This window comes from Lampetra fluviatilis, chromosome 47 (assembly GCF_964198595.1).
Source record: "Lampetra fluviatilis chromosome 47, kcLamFluv1.1, whole genome shotgun sequence".
Classification (NCBI taxonomy): Eukaryota; Metazoa; Chordata; class Hyperoartia; order Petromyzontiformes; family Petromyzontidae; genus Lampetra; species Lampetra fluviatilis.
The window spans coordinates 10,386,172-10,407,251 of NC_136321.1; the positions used below are offsets into that span (position 1 = coordinate 10,386,172).

At 46.2% G+C, this 21,080-nt stretch overlaps 1 protein-coding gene across 3 annotated transcripts in view; it reads left to right on the forward strand.

The window, feature by feature from the left end:
- Window positions 1-3,279: 3,279 nt before the first annotated feature.
- The window catches only part of LOC144947958 (sperm-tail PG-rich repeat-containing protein 2-like), a 37,310-nt gene continuing 19,509 nt past the window's right edge, over window positions 3,280-21,080 (forward strand). For 2 of the 3 annotated variants that reach the window (XM_078877397.1, XM_078877396.1), the window contains exons 1-10: window positions 3,289-3,884; window positions 4,912-4,992; window positions 7,673-7,775; window positions 8,727-8,833; window positions 9,475-9,603; window positions 9,979-10,143; window positions 11,520-11,626; window positions 12,959-13,070; window positions 14,339-14,434; window positions 18,179-18,323. In XM_078877397.1, the coding sequence (XP_078733523.1) occupies window positions 4,942-4,992; window positions 7,673-7,775; window positions 8,727-8,833; window positions 9,475-9,603; window positions 9,979-10,143; window positions 11,520-11,626; window positions 12,959-13,070; window positions 14,339-14,434; window positions 18,179-18,323 (1,015 nt within the window). In that variant the 5' untranslated portion in view covers window positions 3,289-3,884; window positions 4,912-4,941. Of the gene's footprint in view, window positions 3,885-4,911; window positions 4,993-7,672; window positions 7,776-8,726; window positions 8,834-9,474; window positions 9,604-9,978; window positions 10,144-11,519; window positions 11,627-12,958; window positions 13,071-14,338; window positions 14,435-18,178; window positions 18,324-21,080 lie in introns of all 3 variants that reach the window. The other variant, XM_078877395.1, reaches the window with a different exon arrangement.

Genomic DNA, 21,080 nt, shown 5'->3' on the forward strand with positions numbered 1-21,080 from the left:
TGCTAGACCGGGACCAATATCATCGTGAAGTCGCACACGCCGTTAGGCAGCACTAAAGAAGAAGTGACAATCATTGTCATCGTCAGCCCTGATCAATCCACCATCACCTACAATCTTGTAATGTAATACAAATCTGCACACTGCCTACACGGGATATGGTTTCACGTCTTCATTGCTCGGTGAACATCCTCGTGGATGCGTCGGCTGCAACTCCATCATCGTTCTTCACCGTTGGCCATCAACCCCTCGACCAACATGGCCTGCTCATGCCACTCTTCAGGCACCACATTGCCTTCCTCTTTAGTCCACAGCCCTTCCTCTTTGTGTGTCTGTGCGTCTCTACGTGCGTCTACGTGTCTTTGCGTCTGTGTCTCTGTGAGTGTATTCGTATCTGTGTATGTCTGTGAGCCGTGTCTGCCTACATATCTGTGTGTCTATCCGTATCTCTGTATCCATGTTTATGTATATATCTGTGTCTCTGCGTGTGTGTGTCCGAGGCTCTTTGCCCAAATGCGCATGCGCGACCGAGGGAGTTGGGAGGGCCGGGGCTGGTGGCTGACGGTGTCAGCTGCCGCCCTGCGCGAGGGCGACCGATGTGGGGAGGGGCGAGGGCGGCAGGTGGGCTGGGGGGTTGAGGCGCGTCCCTCGCCTGGGGCTCACCTGGGGCTCACCGGCGGATCACAGCTGTCATCACCTCTGCGTGCCGCGGCACACCGGTCGAGCGATTGCCACTTATTGTTGACGTTCGCAGTTCGTGATTCCAGCGGCCGCACTGATTAATACTGCGGGTGTAATAATAATGATGACAACTATAAATGTATAACGAATAATAGGTTTTACCCTTTCTGGCAATAAATCCGCAGGTGTTTAGATGTGAAAACACAAAACACACTCATTGCAAGGTGTGGAAAAACATGCAAACCAACATGTTCTGCTATTGATGTATGCATTGTCTTTGAAACACATTGGCCTGCACCAGAGACAGCCATTTTTACAGCCTTATCTCACCAACGGTGTTAGACCAAAGAACGCCAAAAGACAAACAACACAAAAACAATGCAAGTATAAAATTAAAAGCTCTTGTTGAGCTGTCTTCTTCTTTCGTATGGCTGATGTAGATACAGAGCAACAACTACGAGCTGGAGCGAAGTGCATCGTCGAGATGTCTCCTTCGTATATACGGGTCGTGGCATTGACCTGTTCTTGATGACCACAGTCGCACACTACTGGAGGGTTTTTAGTATTTTCCATTTGTGCATCAGGTATTCACAATCTACCATGGTTTGTGCGGATGCGATTTCAAACTATTAAACTATTTAAATTGTTCCTGGTAAGGCCCACTTAGCTATATACAGTACAGCTTTTTTTCAGAAGCGACCTGGCCAAAAATGATTTCACAACGAAGTGGCTTATCACGTGGACATTTATAGCAGCCACATACTCCAAATGCATGATCATTCTAAATGTGGAGGGAAAAACTGGAGGACCTGGAGAAAAATCCACGCGACCACCGAGAAAGAGAGACACACAAACTCCAAATATACAGCAGCAGGTGTCAGGGTGGGTATCGAACCCACGACCTCCTGTAGACCAGGCGAGGTAGTCAACATCTCATAGCCACCGTGATGGTGATGAGAGAGAGAGACACAAACTCCAAATATACAGCAGCAGGTGTCAGGGTGGGTATCGAACCCACGACCTCCTGTAGACCAGGCGAGGTAGTCAACATGTCATAGCCACCGTGATGGTGATGAGAGAGAGAGAGAGACACACACTCTAAATATACAGCAGCAGGTGTCAGGGTGGGTATCGAACCCACGACCTCCTGTAGGCCAGGCGAAGTGGTCAACATCTCATAGCCACCGTGGCGCCCTTTAGAGTGGACCATAAGCTTCGTGGAATATCAAACCCAGGGGAGTTGAGCAGTTACATAAGTTATATATTTTACTCTTTGGTTCTTTCGGTAAAGTCACGTAGGTAGAAAAATAAAATACAAATAAATCACGACGTTTCGATCGCAACACAAGCGATCGTCCTCATGCGAAACAAAACTACATAGAACTGCTGAACAGCAACCCCTTGTTGTAGCAGCTCTCCCACTATGCTGTCCAGCAGTTATACTGCTGGATTTTTGTTTCGCCTTGTGTTGCGATCGAAACGTCGTGATTTATTTGTATTTTGTTTTATTTTTCTACCTAGGTGACTTTACCGAAATAACCAAAGAGTATTGATTCCTGCAGTCACGAAAGCTTCAAATCAAGATTGAAGTTATATATATGTTATATAAGTTATATAACTGCTATACGGGGGATATTTAATACACCGTATTAAGTAACGTGGCAGCTCAACTCGTTATGGGGGCGTGGACGGTGAAGTGGCCCCGCCCAGGGACCGCAGGGGGAGGGGCGCGAGGCAGGGTGAGGGGGGGTAGTTGGCATGGCGACCCCGAGTCACAGCGAGAGGGAAGCAGCTGCAGGTGACGCACGCAGCCCCACACAGACACTCTCCTCTCTACACAGACACACAGACAGACACACAGACACACACACAGACAGTCTCTACACACACACATACACTCTCCTCTCTACACAGACACACAGACAGACACACACACAGACAATCTCTACACACACACATACGCTCTCCTCTCTACACAGACACACACACAGACAATCTCTACACACACACAGACATTCTCCTCTTTACATACACAGCGCACACATACAACACTGCACACACACACACATAGCACGCGTTATATACACACAGCATACACAAACAGCACGCTATACACACACACACAGCGCACACATAAAACACTGCACACACACACATAGCACGCGTTATAAACTCGGGACCAGGGCCCGATTCAGGCCTAAGCAGCGGTGAGGAGACAATGTTAACTCCCTTGCCAGGTCTACAGGAGGTCGTGGGTTCGATCCCGACCCTGACGCCTGCTGCTGCTGTGTATTTAGAGTTTGCGTGTCTCTCTCTCCGTGGTCGAGTGGATTTTTCTCCGGGTCCTCCGGGTTTTCCCACCACGTTTAGAATCAGGCATTTAGAGTATTTGGCTGCTGGCTTACATGATAAGCCACTTCGTTGAGCTATCATTTGTTACCAGGTCGCTTCTGAAAAAGAGCTGTATAGCTCAGTGGGCCTTACCTGGTAAAATAAAAATATACTTTCGTTTTAAAGTTCCTGTTCACCATTGTGCATCTGTACACGTGTAGAGTTCGTACAGGTACACGGTTAGGATTGAGTGATGTGGGGGGATCACGAAGGGGGGCAAGGGAACACGTCCATAGATATTATTAGAGAGGGTTGCTGTCAAGGAAGGCGATACATAGAGGGGATAGGGGATTGGGGGAAACCCCCAGACAGAAACAACATTAATTCCCCAGGTGGCGTTTCAGATGCGCTTCTGCGGCCGTCTGGAACGCTCTTCCATCTGATATGAAGCAACCACTGGAAGCTATGCACTTTTAAATCATCCAGATTGGAAACTCATTGGTATAGAACTTTTTTGTGTTTAGTTTGTTGTCCTTCCACTCCCCCCACCCTCGCACCTCAGATTAGTATGGTTGGCTACGTACGGTGCGAAAAAAGTTCAACATACATACGAGAGGGCGCGACGTAAATCAAAGCGATTTACGATGGGGTAGGTGGAGGCGAGTGGTGAGAGGCGACGGATAACGAGGAAGGACGGGCGATGCTGTCAGCGACGTGAGTGTGGGGTGGAGGCTGACGGCTGCATGAAAAACGAAGCGACGACGTCTATCTGCGAAACGACGTCAACGAGGGAGACGTAAATCGGATGAGAGAAGAGGAGAGAGGGTACAGAAGGGGGTGGGATACAAAGCGAAGCGGCTCCAGGGAAGACAAAGGTTAGTCGCTACCAACAGTGCCCTGCGCAGTGCCCGTGTGGGTGCTATTTGAAACAATAACGTTGCCTTCCCGGCTGGGCGACTCGCGTGTACTCATGGGTATAACGTCGTGCAGGCCAACGACTGATCAACTCCATATACAGCAGTGTGGTATACAGTAGGGTGGGTAGAATAATACATAGTGTAATATTACAATGTATAGTCTAAGGTGGTGTATAGTAATGCAGTATATAATTTTATGTTGGGTTTGTCTATGGCAGTGTATAGTACGGGGTAGATCCGTGTGATGTAAGGAGAAAGTTTAGCTGGAGGCATTTTATATTTTTGCGACGTAGAATTGTAATGTATGACTTACTGTTAGTAGCTCAGCTTATTGGAGAGTATATTTAGTATATTGACGATATTGATGTAGTTTATATTTTAGTTTTTTTTTTTACGTGGTGATTTGGCTGCTGCAATCTCCTTACTATTAAAATTCCTTCCCTTTATTACTGCTAACCCTACTTCCTCCCTTTGTTGCTGCTAATCCTACATAATGCACGGGCATAATATGACTTTGAGACCCGCCCACCTCCTACGCATTTCACAAGTAGTGACTAATCCCATATTTGCATTTTCCATAAATATGCTAAATTCCTGTTGATATGCGAATTCCTTTGTCAAGGCTCCCTCCTCTAACCCAGCTTAAATATACGCTGCCAAGCTTGGTGGTGTTCATTCAGACGCTGTCTTTCCGACAGACCTGTTCTTCACCTGAGGACGGCTGCTTGCGTTGTGGCCGAAACGTCGTGAGAATTGTATTTTATTGTTTTATTTTTATTATTTTATTATTTCCCTTCTACGTGACTTTACCGAAAGAACCAAGAAGATGAATCCCTGCAGTCACGAAAGCTTTACATCGCAATTTTTTATTTAATACATATTTTTTTCAAGTTGCGCATTTTGATGTGACGTCACATTTCTCAAACCCCCCCTCCCCCCCTCGTCACACATCGTCACAGATGTCTAACCCCCCTTCCCCCCCTAGGTGCGTGACGTCATTTATGGACGGCCCCTTATGAAAACACGTGCTAAGGGGGAACAGACTGTACGCGTACAACAATATAGCGTGAGTGTTGAGGTGCACACACTTGCAGCCCTTAGTCGAGCCATTGCCTTCCCAATGCCGTGCAGCTCATGGGTGTTATTTGACCATACTTCACCTCGCTGGCCATCACGTCATTGTTGATGTCTGTATAATACACTAGCGGGAAGTACCCGGCATTGCCCGGGTCTTAAAAACATTTCAAAACTACTATTAAAAATCTAACAGCAGTGCGTACTGACTGTGGTGGCACCTGCTATGATTACAGCAGTGCATACTGTGGTGGTACCTGCTATGATTACAGCAGTGCATACTGTGGTGGTACCTGCGTCACTGCAGCAGTGCATACTGTGGTGGTACCTGCTATGATTACAGCAGTGCATACCGACTGTGGTGGTACCTGCTATCACTACAGTAGTACATGCTGACTCTATAGCAGTATTTATCGACTGTATAGCACGAAGTACTCACCTGACAAAGTGGCGTGGTGAGGCCTAGTCTCGTGCAGAGCCTCCGGCCTCGCCTAGATTGTCCAGCCGGCCGAGGTGGCACCTTGGCAGGCTGGGCTGCTATCCCTGACCCGCCCCCCCTCAGCCACGATTTCCCTGGCCGCTGTGCAGTAATATCTATGGCCTATAGTGGTAGCATCTAGCGACTATATAGTAGTAATAACTGCACGCATCGGTTGGGGGGGGGGGGCATCACACAGTGAAGAATTAACGTCAGTGTTTAGTGTATTTTTATAGCATTTTTTACGCGAAAGAAAATGTCTCCCACCGAGGGCGTGCGACTTGGCATGGGCCGTCCACCCCACCAAAGGCGCGTGAGTTGTTATGGTCGTGCACGCTTCACAAATAAATAAATAAAAGGGAAGCGCACAAAAATCGCACAAAATCGCTAATTAAACAAATTTAAAGTTGACGGATGTGAAAAAGGAATAGCGCTTGCTTACGACGGGGCTTACGGCGTGGTACCTGGCTATTTTTATTTACGTCAACCCCACCGTTGGAGAGCCAAGCACATGACCACACACAAACCCACACACAAACCCCGACACAAACCTACACGCAAATTTTGACTTATATATATAGAAAATAGCGTGCACCACTCCATGTGCACTGCAGAGTGCGTGACCATACATGTATACTATAGAGCAGTGGTTCTCAACCTGAGACCTTTTTGCCAGTATCAAAGTCTGGTCTGACACTGGTGTGACTAGGCCCTAAAGAAGGCTGTCTCTAGTGTAGGCCAATCAGTTTCAAAGACAATGCATATGTAGTCCCATTGTTAGGCTGTATGTATATTCACCATTGACCCTTACCTGCAGTAGCAGACATATGTCAACAGGGGGTGGTAGACAGGCTAGGTGGGATGAGTCGGGCCCTTGGGCCACCAGGGACCCCAGACCCCAAGAGGGGGGCTGGGGGGATGCCGTCATGTTCCAGGGCTCCCCAGAGAGTTCCAGAAGGAAGGTGTGGCTAGGGGCGGAGAGATTCTGGAGTGAGTATAAAAGCCGGACCCCTGAACGGGTCCGGCAGTCCTCGTCCACCTGAAGACCCGAAGAGCCCAGTGGGCAGAACCCGAACCCCTGGCTAGGGTCGGGTTCAGAACATAACCAGTGTAGGGTTACCGCTATAACCAGAGTGAGGGCACGTTAGTCCAGAGGGGCTACTTCCTTAGGGTGTAAGGGGCCGTTACCCCTTTGTGTTATGTACCTGTAGTTACAATAAACGTGTTGCCTCTAAAGAACCGTCTCTCCTCGTATTGGACCCACTACACATGTATTATGATCAGAGCATGTTTGTTTGTGTGTTCACCGCAAGTACGTGTGGTTAATGCAGACATGATTCCTTGCAAAGGTTTATATATTTTTTTAACATTTTTAACACCTGTTTTATTGCCAGAAAGTGTAAAACCTATTCTTATTTTATCATGGTTCTCAACCTGTTTCGGCTACTAATGTGTTACCCCTCTTTTCGATTTAAAGCTTTCGTGACTGCAGGGATTCATCTTCTTGGTTCTTTCGGCAAAGTCACGTAGAAGGGAAGTAATAAAATAATAAAAATAAAACATAATAAAATACTTCTTACGACGTTTCGGCCACTTCCCTTCTACGTGACTTTACCAAAAGAACCAATAAGATGTTACCCCTCTTGTTAAATATTGTTTGAACCGAGTAACCCCCCTTGCCTGACCCAACGTGGTTCTGAGAAATAAATATATGAATAATGAACATCAATATTTTAACCAATTGTCCATTTTGTGAGGTATCCTAACTAGCTGCTAGTAACTGCAAGGTAATAAACAAAAAATACACGCTTGCTGGTTACTTGAATAGAGGGTTATTTTTGCTGGTTACTCTTAGAAACTGAATTGTTTACGATCACTGAGTTCAGAAAGGTATTCTATATCGTTCTAGGTTATCATGTAGTTATTTTATATCGAAAGATTCGTACATGATTATTCACCAAGGACTCATGATATTAATTTCACGCATGTACAAATCACCTCACCTACCCCCTGGGACATTGCTACGTACCTCCAGGGGTCCGCGTTACCCCCGGTTGAGAACCACCGTTTTAGTGCGTATGACGAATAAACGAAAGTCTCCATAGATGTACATTCCACTACATCTATAACAACCTCCTTGCTCTCTCCTAGGTCGACTCAGCCACACAACAAACCCTCTCTTTGTGGGTTTCAGATGCACGGACGGGCGCCGCGCGTGACGTCACTCCCCGCGGGGGGCACGGCCCCCACCCTCGGGCCCGGCAGCTATGACATCACAAAGGGGTGCCCTTCACGTGGTGAGGATGTGTGGGGGGGGTGGCGACGTTCGTCAAGTTGCTGTTCCTACGATCGATCGGCGGTGTCTGCTTCGTGTTTTCTTTTCAAGCCCCCGAAATCGTGGCTCTGAGTTGCCTCATAGCAGGCAGCTGTGTCCGTTGGTTGATGTCGTCCAGACATGACTATTTTGGCGGTTGTTGTGAAGTGTGTTTTGTAGAAGTGATTGAAATACACAACTTGAAACGTTAAGCTATAAATTAAATAAAAACATGTTTAATTGTAGTTTAATAGAATGTGTGGTGGCCGATCTAGTTGGCCGTTATAGTTGTTGATTTGTCCTCGAATCAAGAGTCCCAGTTCTGTAGTTGTGAGTGATTAGAGTGATTGTTGTTTTGTCTGTGGGGCAATGTGGTTGTGCCCACGTTTCTCGTTTTCTGTCTCACAGGGGAAGAGAGAAAGGAAAATTGGGGCAATTCAGAGAATGGCTGAACCTCGCTAAGGCTCCTATCTATAGAAATTGATTCTAAGCGTAGCCACGGTTAACGAGGTGACCTGACACGCATCATTTAAATTGGACCCAAGGTGAAAAGCAGAGTCTGTTTTACAGCGACTGTGCTACGAACCTTGCAACCCGAGTTCGATTCCCGCCCGCGGCCACCAATGCCCGTGATTATTATCTGAACCGGTCCTGGTCCTCTCCTAGGTTTAATCAGCCACAAATGAGTATCCTGGGCAGTGTGCAAACATCACCGCTAGGGAGACAAAGGTGGCCGGGCGTGGTGCTTGCCGCCCACCTCCTCGTGTGCCCTTCCGACCTTCATAGGTGCTCGCTAACAGTACTTGCCCCAATAGTTTGTGAAGGCTATATGGGGGATCTTTGTATTTGTTTGTTGTAGAGGGTGTATTTGTTGTTGTAAAGGTGTGGTTATTGTTGAAGAAGGTGTAGCCGTTTTTTGTTGTTTTCTTATCAGATCCGGGATTTGCTCCATTCCTGTCTCTGACATCACGTGACCCCTTGACCCCACGTGATCTGCTCTCCCGACCTGGGCCTGGACACTACGACCTCCACTGTGCTCAGGTCGTGCGGTTAAGGTTTTAAGGTTTAATCCAACAATTCATGGGTAGAGACGAATGTTATACTGTACTTGGAATTAAACTGCCATGTGTGATATGTTGCAGTATGGTTTGTTTGATGCTCAGATAGAGCCAGTGCCGTTTGTGTTGGGTAGTACAATGCCACATTGGTAGTTTTTAAGTTATCTCCGACATTGACTCCCTATGTGTTTGTCATCACGCGGTAATTAAGTAAAAGTTAGCAGAGTTCCAGACTGTTAACACATGACAATGGGTTCTTTTTTAGATTAAATAAAGTTACGAATTCATGACTTGCACGGGACTCAGGTCACAAACATGCTCACGAGCACAAAAGTGGTTGTGGAAATGCAGCACCATAGAGGATGCATGGACTGCCATAGTACCAATGTACCTACCCAGGTACCATAGATTCAATCATTGAGGACACTATCATTAGGTCACTAATAAGGCTGTTTCAAAAAATGTCAGCGTGATATGATCATTGTCATGGTGTCTTTAGTTTTTACATTTACATTGCCACACATTGTCTGGACAGGGCAGGTCATGAATCCGCAGATGGTAAATATTAATAGGTGAATCGATCAGGGCATTCATGAGTTCAATGGATCATGTGTGTGTGTGCAGAAGTGGCAGGGTCGGGGAGACGGAGCCTTCGGGAGCCATTCAGAGCGCTTTATTCATCAAGTCAGCGATGGACCTGGGCCAGGACAATATGAGGTCACGACCCAAGATCCTGATCACGTGACCAAGCCGGTGAGGAGGAGGGAGACGTGGGGAGGAGGAGGAAAACACACGGGGGAGAAAGATGGAGACATAAGCAGGACAGAAACATTGGGTGGAGGGAAACAAAGAGGAGGACAGAAATACAGGGATAAGGGAGACATGGAGTGGAGGACATGACACAGGAGGAAGAGGAGTGGGAGAAGGATAGAAGCACAGACATGGTGCGGTGGAGGGGGGTGAGGGGGGAGGAGACACAGGGAGGAGGCACGAAGACATGGGGGACTGGAAGGGGAGGGAGGCATTGTTCATGTTGTGTGATCGGTGATGTACGTATGTGTGGTGAACTTCTTTCGCACAGTACGTAGCCAACCATGCTAATTGGAGGCGATGTCGTTATGGTTGTAGGTGGTGGGTGCAGCCCCCCATCCCCCCCGCCCCCCTGCCCCTCCCTCCATTCCCTGCCCCTTTCAGAGTCACGGCTACCGGGAGTCAAACACTGGCAGGGGACTCAAAGCGATTGCGGCACCAGAGACCGATAGCAGTCTGGGACCGGCCTTCTACTGCCCTCAAGTAAACAGCAACAACAAAAACAATGACAAGTATCTCTCAAAAGCCAAACTTCACGTCCAGCTATTCTGATATTACTTTGGTCCCTTTCCTCTTACCCACTCATCATTGCTAATGATATTATTAGCTTCTGTATTTACCTTTTCCTGTTTCTTCAGAAAAATTTAACAAAATATAAAATAAAATCCGAGGCTCCCACAAAGCCATGCAGGAGGGCTTGTGGCACAGTTTGGTGCCAGCTATATTCGCGTGCGGTCGTGTCACTGCTGTTCTATTCCACGAGTACAATGTCTTTAAAAACAACGGCACTATGCCTCTCTAAATTAAATTAATGCTGAGCCGCTTGCCCGTTCCGAGACTCAGCGATGAAGGGAACACCCACCCAGCAACTTGCAGACGTCTTGGGATGGGAAAAATGTAAGAATCCATTGATTCTCCTCTTCTCGATTCTCCAATCACTGCTCCATTCATTGTTTCATCACCCACCCCTTTGGTGACAAAAATGTAAGAATCCATTGAATTTCCTCTTCTCGATTCTCCAATCACTGCTCCATTCATTGTTTCATCAACCACCCCTTTGGTAACAGACAATATCCAATTCATCACTCTCAACACCATTTTACCTGCCACTTTTAGCACCCATCATCTCTCATAATTCCGTTTCTCCCTACCAACCCAACTCCTTCCAGGTCCCCACACCTCCTTCGTATGTATGGATGTTAAACTTCTTTCGCACCGTATGTAGCCAACAGTGTTAATTTTCCCCGTGGTCGGGTTTATTTTTTTCCGGGTCCCCTGTTTTTTTCTGTCCACAATTAGAATGAACATGTATTTAAATATATTTCCACGTGATAAACAACTTCGTTGAGCTAGCATTTGTGGCCAGGTTGCTTCTGATAAAGAGCTACGTAGCTCAGTGGGCCTTACCTCGTGAAAAAAAAAATAGTTTAACAGTTTCTGGAAAACTTTTCAACCAACTTACTGTCAATAGGAGTACATTCCTGCCGCTGCCCTTGTGCCCCGGAATTCCTTCTTCCCACGAATGTTAAACTGTTGTTGTTGCTGCTGCTCCATAATATAGTTTTTTGGGTTAGAGTATGTAGCTGTCTGCCTGATGATGCTGGTTGTAATTACTGCTGAAACGTCATACTTGAATTGTAAATGTTGTGGGTTTAATCTCCAACACCACCGGTGTGGTGAATTAGTAACGAACTGGCATGTTCTTTTAAGTGAAAAACCTTACTAATTGGCTGTGTCGGGTGCTGGTGGGCTTAACGGTACATTTATATTTACACGATCTAACCCAAAAACCTATATTATGTATAATATTGGTCGCGACAGCCTACGTGTTGCCGCTGATGCTGTTTTTGTTATTGCAGGTAGTGGAGGCCATTCGTGGTTGTGCCCCATTTGCCCGGTCTTGTTCGGCACGATTCTCTTTCAAGGCAAGGGAAGGGCCTGGGCCTGGACAATATGAGCCCCACAGGTGCCACCAAACTTACAGTCATTCAGAACGAACCGGTCAAACCAGCAATCACAATGGCAAAAAACACACCATAAAAAAACACAAAAAATATACGCATTCGACTTACAAACTCGAACATTCGATTTACAAACTTTCAGAGATACAAACAAACCTGTCCGTATGGTCCAGTTGCCTGTTCGGACTGAGAGTCATAAGTTGAACCACCGTGCAATAGATGGCGGTGGTGGAATCTACATCTGCAGAATGCACATAACCAGTGGCATCTACATCTACAGGAGATTATACAACTTTTACAGCAATTCCCTGTGTTTAGTATACATGCTGTACAACATATTTGGAATCGACAAGAGTAAAGTTGGACTTACGAACATATCGACTTACGACCAGACCTCTGGAACTGAACTCGTTCGTAAGTAGAGGAGTCCTATATTCACAACTTACAAAAACAATTACAACAACGAAACAACCACAACAATTAACACCACAGCTAAATAACGTAAACATAAATGTATGTTGAACTTTTTTCGCACCGTACGTAGCCAACTGTGATAATCAGAAGTGTGGGAAATAAATATGACCTTATGACTTGCAATAGGTATCTATTTGGTGTTTGAACCTCTTTGCACCTCCTGTTTGATTTCCGGAAGGGGTAAAGCCGATTAAATTTTTTCAGCATTTGCTACTAGTAAAAAGGGTACCATATATCGTATAAATTAGAAATGCATGTAAAGTAAAACCCCAGCTAGCTGGACGTGGCATACCAGAAATCTGCATTGAGCTGCACTGGGATTGGTTAATCAAAAATATTCACCGCTGAATCTCGGAACTCGAACGCGGTTAGGGTTAATTTGATTTAGAGAGGCATCACGCCGTTGTTTTAAAAGACGTTGTAGTCACCGCAGAGAACCGTAGCGACACGACCGCCACACTCTATGATAGCTGGCACCAAACTGTGCTACACACCCTCCTGCATGGCCTTGTGGGAGCCTGGGTACCAATGAAGTTATTTCATTTCAGTGTACGTACACGTACGTACACGTACGTCATCTGAATTGGAAAGGGTTAAGCTGCCTGATGTGATTCTGGCTGCCACCTGATGATGCTGGTTGTACTTATTGGTGAAACGTCATATTCGGATAGTAAATATTGTGGGTTTACTCTCCAACACCCCGGCGTGCTGAACTAGTAACGAACTGGCATGTCTTTGTTTAAGTGACAAATCTTACTAATTGGTTGTGTCGGGTGCTGGCGGGTTTAACGACACATTTATATTTACGCGATCTAACCCCAAAAATAAACCTGTTATGCCTTACGTGACTCCGCTGGTCCCAGGGTGCAGGTGCCAAGGCCTCTGAACGTGAATGTCATAAATCAGGTGGGCGAAGGGAGACGAGTTCTCTTTGTGAATCAGCAGCAGCAGAAGAGTCTGCAGCAAGTCATGCAGGTAAGGAACTCTATTTGGGTTCATGTTGGCCAGGTGGCGCTTTCCTCTGTACTGTGATTGTGTCTCTTTTTTGTTTCACTTATATGGTTTTCTAATGTATTTTGTCTCATGTTTCTGTCTCAGTTATACTTTTTTTGTATGTTTTTAGGTCTTGTGTGTAATATCATGAGTTATGTCCCTTGCTGTACTGTCTTTATTGTTCTGTTTTGTTTGTGTTTCTAGGTCTTAATGGTTTTATTACCTTGTTTCTCACTGATTCTGTATCATTTGTACCATCTCTTGCTTCCACTATGAATCATATTTGCTGTAAAATACTACGTGTTAAGTGTTCACAACGAATGCGAGTTTATCTTTATTTGCACCCTCCCACCTCCGATTAGCACGGTTGGCTACGTATGGTGCGAAAGAAGTTCAACATACATATATTTGTACTATAAGACTGATTCATAATGTTCGACTCTTTGTTTACTTAATGTGCATGGGCCTGAGTACAGGAAAAGCAAATTAAACCTATGTAGCGGGCTGCCTGCTCAACCACTGGACCCTAATAACCAAGCATTTATTTTTTGGTTTGGACGTGAAGTTCGGGTGAGAACTCATTTCTTGAGAAGTGCTTTTTGTGTTTAGTTTGTTGTCCTTCCCCCGCACCTCCGATTAGCGCGGATGGCTACGTACGGTGCGAAAGAACTTCGACATATGTACACAGAAACCTCCCACACGCAGAAACTCATTTTAAAACGTTATTTTTAATTAAAAAGTTAACAAAAATGTAACCTCACCAATAATATAACCTAACGCTGTGCTATTAATGCATGTGCTCGCCAGAGGACATGATGTTACCATACATCAGTGGTTCTTTACAAATGTTCAGAGGGGGGCCACTTTCGTCTATAAGACATCATCAGTGTGAGGGCCGCCACACATTTTAAGCCATTGGGGGTTTGACAGCACGATGATGGTGGGGGGTGTTCTCACCATTTGTGTATTGTTGAGTGTCTGCACGTCAGGAGCCGCACTTAAGGCCACCAGGGGCCGCTAGTGGCCCGCGGGGCCTTGCAATGAAGAACGCCGATTTGATGAGGGGAATTTGATCTCGTGTGGGAGAGAGGTAGGGATATCTTGAGCGAGTTTTGCACAGGTGGCTGGCTACCAGCTTTGAGTAAGTCGTTCAGCACACGGGCCCCAAGGTTGTGCGTATGACGGACAGGCCTTAATCGTGACCGCTGCGCTTCGGTTAATCGTGGATGTTGTTTTGTGCGCTTACGCAGCGGCATTCCCCAGGACCCGGAAGCTATGACATATGCGAGGATTTCTATCGGAGCAGATCTAGTGGTGGGACGGCATCTTTCCTCTCTCACACCAAGGTGAGGACAGAAAAAAAAAATATTCGTGACCAAACAACGACTTTGTAAAAATACCTTCAACGGGTAACACTTGCGCAGTTAAAACTACAACCACACCGGGTGAAGTAAGACGATGGAAAACGTACGGTTTCTGTTGAGTTGTGTTGTTGAGCTGTGCTTTGGTGTTTCTTTCGGTAGTTGTAGTCGTGCAGCGCTTGGCGGTGGTGGTTGTTCAAGTTGTGGTTGTGGTTCTAATGGTTGTGCTGGAATACCTCGATATGTGAAGTTTAAGTATAATGAACTTTGGATTTATTACCGTTATTTTAATGGGAAAAAAGGTAAAATAATAAATAACTTTCATCAATAAATATTCAATTTGTCAGTCTCTAGTGGAATATAAATGAGAATAAAAGTACGTTTTTTTTACTAAGTTTATTTTATCAATGTCTGTTTTTTATTTGATACCATACAGTATAAAAAACATGTTATTTTCAATCTAAATTGTCTTTGTTTTCAATATGAATGGTAAGTTCTAAAATGTTTATTCGTGTAGTTTTAAATATAAATGTATGAAGGCTGGGAACACATCATCATCCTACTAATGTTATACATTACTCAATATATGTATATGAATTTCGATTTAAAGCTTTCGTGACTGCAGGGATTCATCTTCTTGGTTCTTTCGGTAAAGTCACGTAGAAGGGAAGTAATAAAATAATAAAAATAAAACATAATAAAACAATTCTCACGACGTTTCGGCCACAACGCAAGCAGCCGTCCTCAGGCGAAGAATGAGACATTATCAAGCTAGGAGCTTATATAGGTGTAGCGAGGAGGAGCGCCTTAACAAATGAATGTGCATATGAAGAGGAATTTAGCATACCAATGGGCAATGCGTAGGAGGTGGGCGGAGGGGTTTCAAAGTCCCATTATGCCCATGCATTATGCAGGATCAACAGCACCACGGGGGGGCGCAAGGAACAGCGTTAATAAAGGAAAGGAATGTTAATGATATGTAGCTGCATCTACGTGGTTGTTTGGTAAATGCAGCTACATATCATTAACATTCCTTTCCTTTATTAACGCTGTTCCTTGCGCCCCCCCGTGGTGCTGTTGATCCTGCATAATGCATGGGCATAATGGGACTTTGAAACCCCTCCGCCCACCTCCTACGCATTGCCCATTGGTATGCTAAATTCCTCTTCATATGCACATTCTTTTGTTAAGGCGCTTCTCCTCGCTACACCTATATAAGCTCCTAGCTTGATAATGTCTCATTCTTCGCCTGAGGACGGCTGCTTGCGTTGTGGCCGAAACGTCGTGAGAATTGTTTTATTATGTTTTATTTGTATTATTTTATTACTTCCCGTCTACGTGACTTTACCGAAAGAACCAAGAATATGTATATGAAGTTTCAAAATACGAATGAAGCTCCAGGAACGCATTTACTTCATATATCGAGGTATTACTGTCATTGTTGTGGTTGTGGCTTTTGTTGTAATTGATGTCTGTGTAATGACAGGGTGCCACCTATTGGCCAGGAGGGGTAATCAAGGGTATAGGCGTGTTATATAATGACCAACTAGAAGGGGGCGTATCTGGGTTAAAGATAAAAGGAAGGGTCAGTCAGGAAGCTCTGGGAACCTCCAAGGTTCTAGAAGGGGGCGTGGCCGGAGGCGGGGCCTGGCCACGCCGGTAAGTGTATAGGGGGGACGGAACCGAAGGTTCGGGGCTGTTGCGGGGTCCCGGGTCGTGGCTGCGTCGCTGCTCGCCGTCATCTCTCTTCGTCGTCCGGTCGCATGGCCGATCTTCTGCACGGCTCCCATCGTCGTCATTGCTACATCGTCAGCCAGCTATGTAGTTAGACGCCGACGATGGGGCTGTGTAGAAAGGTCGGCTGTGTGTAGCTATGTAGATACGTTTCTATATATTGCCCAGTGTTGGTGCTCAAGTGTGAGAAATAAATAAGAAGCCCTTTACACGTTGTGTCTAGGAAGTCGCTCCTTATATATGTATGTACAGTATGTTGAACTTTTTTCGCACCGTACGTAGAAAACCGTGCTAATCGGAGGTGCGGGGGAAGGACAACAAACTAAGCACAAAAAGCAGTTCCAAGCAAATGCGTTTTCAATCTCGATGATGTCAAAGTGCACAGGTCCAGTGGCTCCCTAATATCGGAAAGGAAGAGCATTCCAGACAAGCGTAGATGCTCATCTGAAAGCGCGCGATGCAGTGACCATCTTTGTTCGATGGTTGGCCAAAAGTCACCTCTGCGTGGATGACGGGAGTTCACACGATGGTTGTTGAGGTAGTTGTGGTTAATGCCGTAGGGGTTGATGTCATGTTAGTTGTTCGAGGTTGTTGCTGTCGTTTTTATAAATGGTCCTTGTCATGTTTGTAGCTGTGGTAGTAGGCATGGTTGTGGTTGATGTTGTTGCGATAGTTGTCATGTCAGTTGTTTTAATTGTAGGTCTTGTAGAAGTTGTGGTAGTTGCTACAAGTAGTGATTGCTTTTGTTGTAGTCATTGTGGTTGTAGGGAAAGGGAGGTCTGTACCGCCCTACTCAACACACTGCCGCCGCGACCCTCACCAGGACAAGCTGAGAAACGAACGAACAAAATTGTCGTCGTGTTTATTGGAGTTGCTGTGGTTGTTGTAGTTATCACCATTATAGTTGTTGCGCTTGTATTTGCAGTAGCAATGGTTGTTGCAGTTGTTACAGTGGTTGTGGTGCTGTGGTTGTGGATGTAGTAGTTGCTGTAGTTGTGATCGCTGGTGTGGGTGCTGTAGGTGTTGTTGTTGTAGTAGTGGTAGTTATCATTGCAGTGGTAGTTGTCGTAATAGTGTTTGTACTTGTCGCAGCTATTGTTGCAGTGGTGTGGGTAGTTGTTGGAGTTGTGTTTATGTTGTGGTTTTTGTGGATGCATAAATATGTATTGCAGCGGTTGTGGTAGTTGTTATGGTTGTAATCGTGGTTGTTTGTTGTGGTTATGGTAGTTTTAGTCAAGGTTGCATTGTGGTCAGAGTAAATTGTAATGGTTGTGGCAGTTGTTCTGGTAGTTGTGCTTGTATGAGTTGTGGATGTTGGGTTAAAATCCCGCTCACAGCCAACACCAGTGACGATTTTCTGAACTGGTCCTGGGCCTCCCCCAGGTCGACTCAGTCTCAAATGAGTGCGCTGAGTAAACATCACCACTCGGGAGACAAAGGCGGCCGGGGTGGTTTTGGCCACCCACCCCTCGTTTGCTGTGCTGGCCTTCATCGGTGCCCCCTAACAGTACTTGCCCCAACAGTCTGTTAAAGCTATATGGGGGATTTTTTGTCTTTGTCTTGTAGTGGTTGTGGGGAGCGGTGGTGTAGCGGTTATCACGTTGCGCTACGAACCAGGCGACTCGAGTTCGATTCCCGCTCATGGCCAACACCAGTGACTATTATCTGAACTGGTTCTAGGCCTCCCCTAGGTCGACTCAGGCTGAAATAAGTACCTGGTGTGGTGTGTAAACATCGCCACTGGGGAGACAAAGGCGGTCGGGGGTGGTGCTCGCCATCCATCCCCTCGTGTGCCATGCAGGCCTTCATTGGTGCTCGTGAACAGCACTGGGCTATACTGCAGATCTTTGTCTCTTGTTGTTGCAGTTGCTGTGGTTATAATTGTTATAGAAATGTCTGTAGTAATTGTAACGGTCGCAGTAGTTGTAGTAGTTGTAGTAGTGGTGTATATTGTTATTGTTGTTGCAGTGGTTGTGGTTGTTGTGGTTGTTGTAGAGGTTCACAAGTCGCATGAGCTCCACCCCCAGCCCTGCCTCCTACTCCGTCATCACGGAAACCAGAGCTGTCACTGCAGCAACCAAGTCGGCCCCGTTTAGCCAATCGGGGGCGAGGTTCCAACAACCACAGCAACAAACACCAGGTAACAAAAACGACCAGACAGCCACAACAATACCGAATCAAAACAATAAAACGCCACAACTGTAACACTCAAACATGAATGATGCCACAGCAGCAACACGCAACACCATGACACTGCAAGCACAACAGAGACCAAACAGCAACATTCGTTCAGTCGTGGCCTTTAAAATAGAGGTATCAATCTTGACTTAAAGCTTTCATGATTGCAGGAATTCATATTCTTTGGGTCTTTTGGTAAAGTCACGTAGATAGTTTTTTTTACCTATTTACGTGACTTTACCGAAAGACCCAAAGAATAGAGGTATCACTCAATGACACATTTAGGAACCACCTCGACGTTAATTATGCAGAAACAAAATCCTCAGACACCTGCTCAATGCAATTCACCCGCAATAACAAGAGGCACTAACCCATGCAGGCACCAACCCATGCAATCGGCGAAGATGCAACATGCATACCTTCACTTCAACCGATACACAGATCAAAACGTCCATCTTATGTGACGCACCATATGTACGTATGTTGAACTTCTTTCGCACCGTACATAGCCAACAGTGCTAATCGGAGGTACGGCGAAAGGACAACAAACTAAACACAACCCCCACCTCCGCCTCTGATCTCGAATCCTGATGGGGTTCAACAATGATGACGCCATCCTGCACGGGAGCTGGTGGATGCCTTCACTAGTCTGGCAAATCGCCCGTAGATGCTGAATGTAATTACTAGCGAAACGTCGTACTCAAATTGTAAATGTTGTGGATCCAGTCTTCAACACACCGGTGGGCTAAAGTAGTGAACTATTTGTCTTTTGTCAACGTGACACATTTTTTACTGATTGGCCGTGTCGGGTCGTGGAGGGTTCCGACACATTGATGAACAACGCGATCTAACCCAAAAACCTTTATTATGAATAAACGCAAACAACTATAGGTCTATTTGAACCTCCACAAATCTGGTTTATTGCAGTGCGTGCCTCGGCGCTAGATTTGTCTAACATTTTTCTGTCAACTCTGCGGCGTAAATTATGTCCAAATCAGTGGCTCGTCACTTCAAGAGCGTCGGCCATAGCCCCAGTGGATGTTGGCGAGTGACCTTGGTAATGTTCCATGGAATGATGTGGTTCGAGAGGATACAGAGCTGAGTGGACTTGGCAATGATGACCAGTACCAGCAGTGTCAAGATCGGCCTCTGGATAGTCGCCTCATGAAGGATGCTCCTAGGCATTTGGAGGCAGTCTCCCTCCAGCAACAATGGAAGGCAGAGGAGCAACGCTCACTACAACGAGTGGAGCGCCGGGCGGCTAAAACACAGAAAGTTGGCACAGTAGAGGGCACAGGTGGTGCATTTGTCAGTCATCTCAGTTAGTCAACCCATGGCACCTGGGTCTGTCCCGTGACCTGCCAGCAGGCATTCGATGCTTCACGTGGCCTTAAAGTGCACATAGCCTGGCACAAGCGCCGTGGTCGTGTCACTGCCACGTAGTGGCGAATTACAGTTGTTAGTAATGTACGACTGGTGGCAGGTGTGTATATATCTAACCGTGTGTGTTATGACAAGCGTGTATGTAGCCCATACGATGCTCGTGACGTCACTCCACATCGACCAGCCCCCCTCATTAATATTCATGAGCAGGTGACGTCCTCCAAATGGACACCCCCCCACCCCTCATTAATAATCATGAGTGGGTAACGCCACTCAATATGGAGTACTCCCCCCCCAGTGGGGTGATGGCTTAGCGGTCGTTGCACACTTGAAAATTAAAGAACTCTATCTACCGATGGCTCCCGCCACCTTCGAGGTCCAGTCCGTATCCCTCACTACTAACAACGAGTGCTTTTCCATCATTTCCATCTATCGCCCTCCAGATGGCAGCATCAATACCTTCTTAAACGAGCTTCGGAATTCCTATATCTGATTCCTAACCCATCTCACAGGCTCGTGCTTACAGGTGAATTTAATTGCTGGTTCTGGAACTTGACCAGCATCGACGCATCACTGCACTGGGAGTTTTCCAAACTGGTTACTCCGACCACCGCCTCATACTTTGTTCCCTCCAAATTCTCAAGCCAATCACCATCAAATTCACCCGCAACTCACGTAATTTCAAAGGTATCGAGTTTTCTGCTTTACGCCACCTCCTTGCAAACTCGCCTTCAATGTTATCCCCATCATCGGATCCAACCGTCTGCGCTCTCCAACTAGAAGCTGACATGAGGGCGGTGCTGGACAAACTAGCTCCATTAAAATCACAAACCGCTAGGCAGTCTTCCCACGACACTCACTGGCTCTCAAGAGACGCCATCATTGCTAAGCGAACCAGGAGGCGCCTTGAAAGTATCGCATCCCGCAGTGGTCTACCTGCTGACCGACTTGCTTACAGAGTCAACTGCAGGAAAACTAACAAACTGATCCTAGTCTCACGTTCCTCCTACATTGAAGAACGCATCAAAAAAGCAACCGGAAAACCGGGCATTCTATTGAAAACCCTCAAAGATCTTCTACATCCTGGTAGCACCATGGTCACTCACCTTAGCGATCCCCTTGCCTCACTGAAACTTGCCACCTCTTTTAATACTTACTTCACTAACAAGCTAATCACCGTCGCAAACTCGTGCATGTCTATTCACACATCCATTGTACCCCGCTAAAGTTACCTAAAATTGTAAGCACTCACTCAGTCACTCTTCTAATTACGCTAAAGCCGGTGTCTACAAAAGACGTTTTCTGTTTAATTGAATCACTTCAATTGAAGTCATCT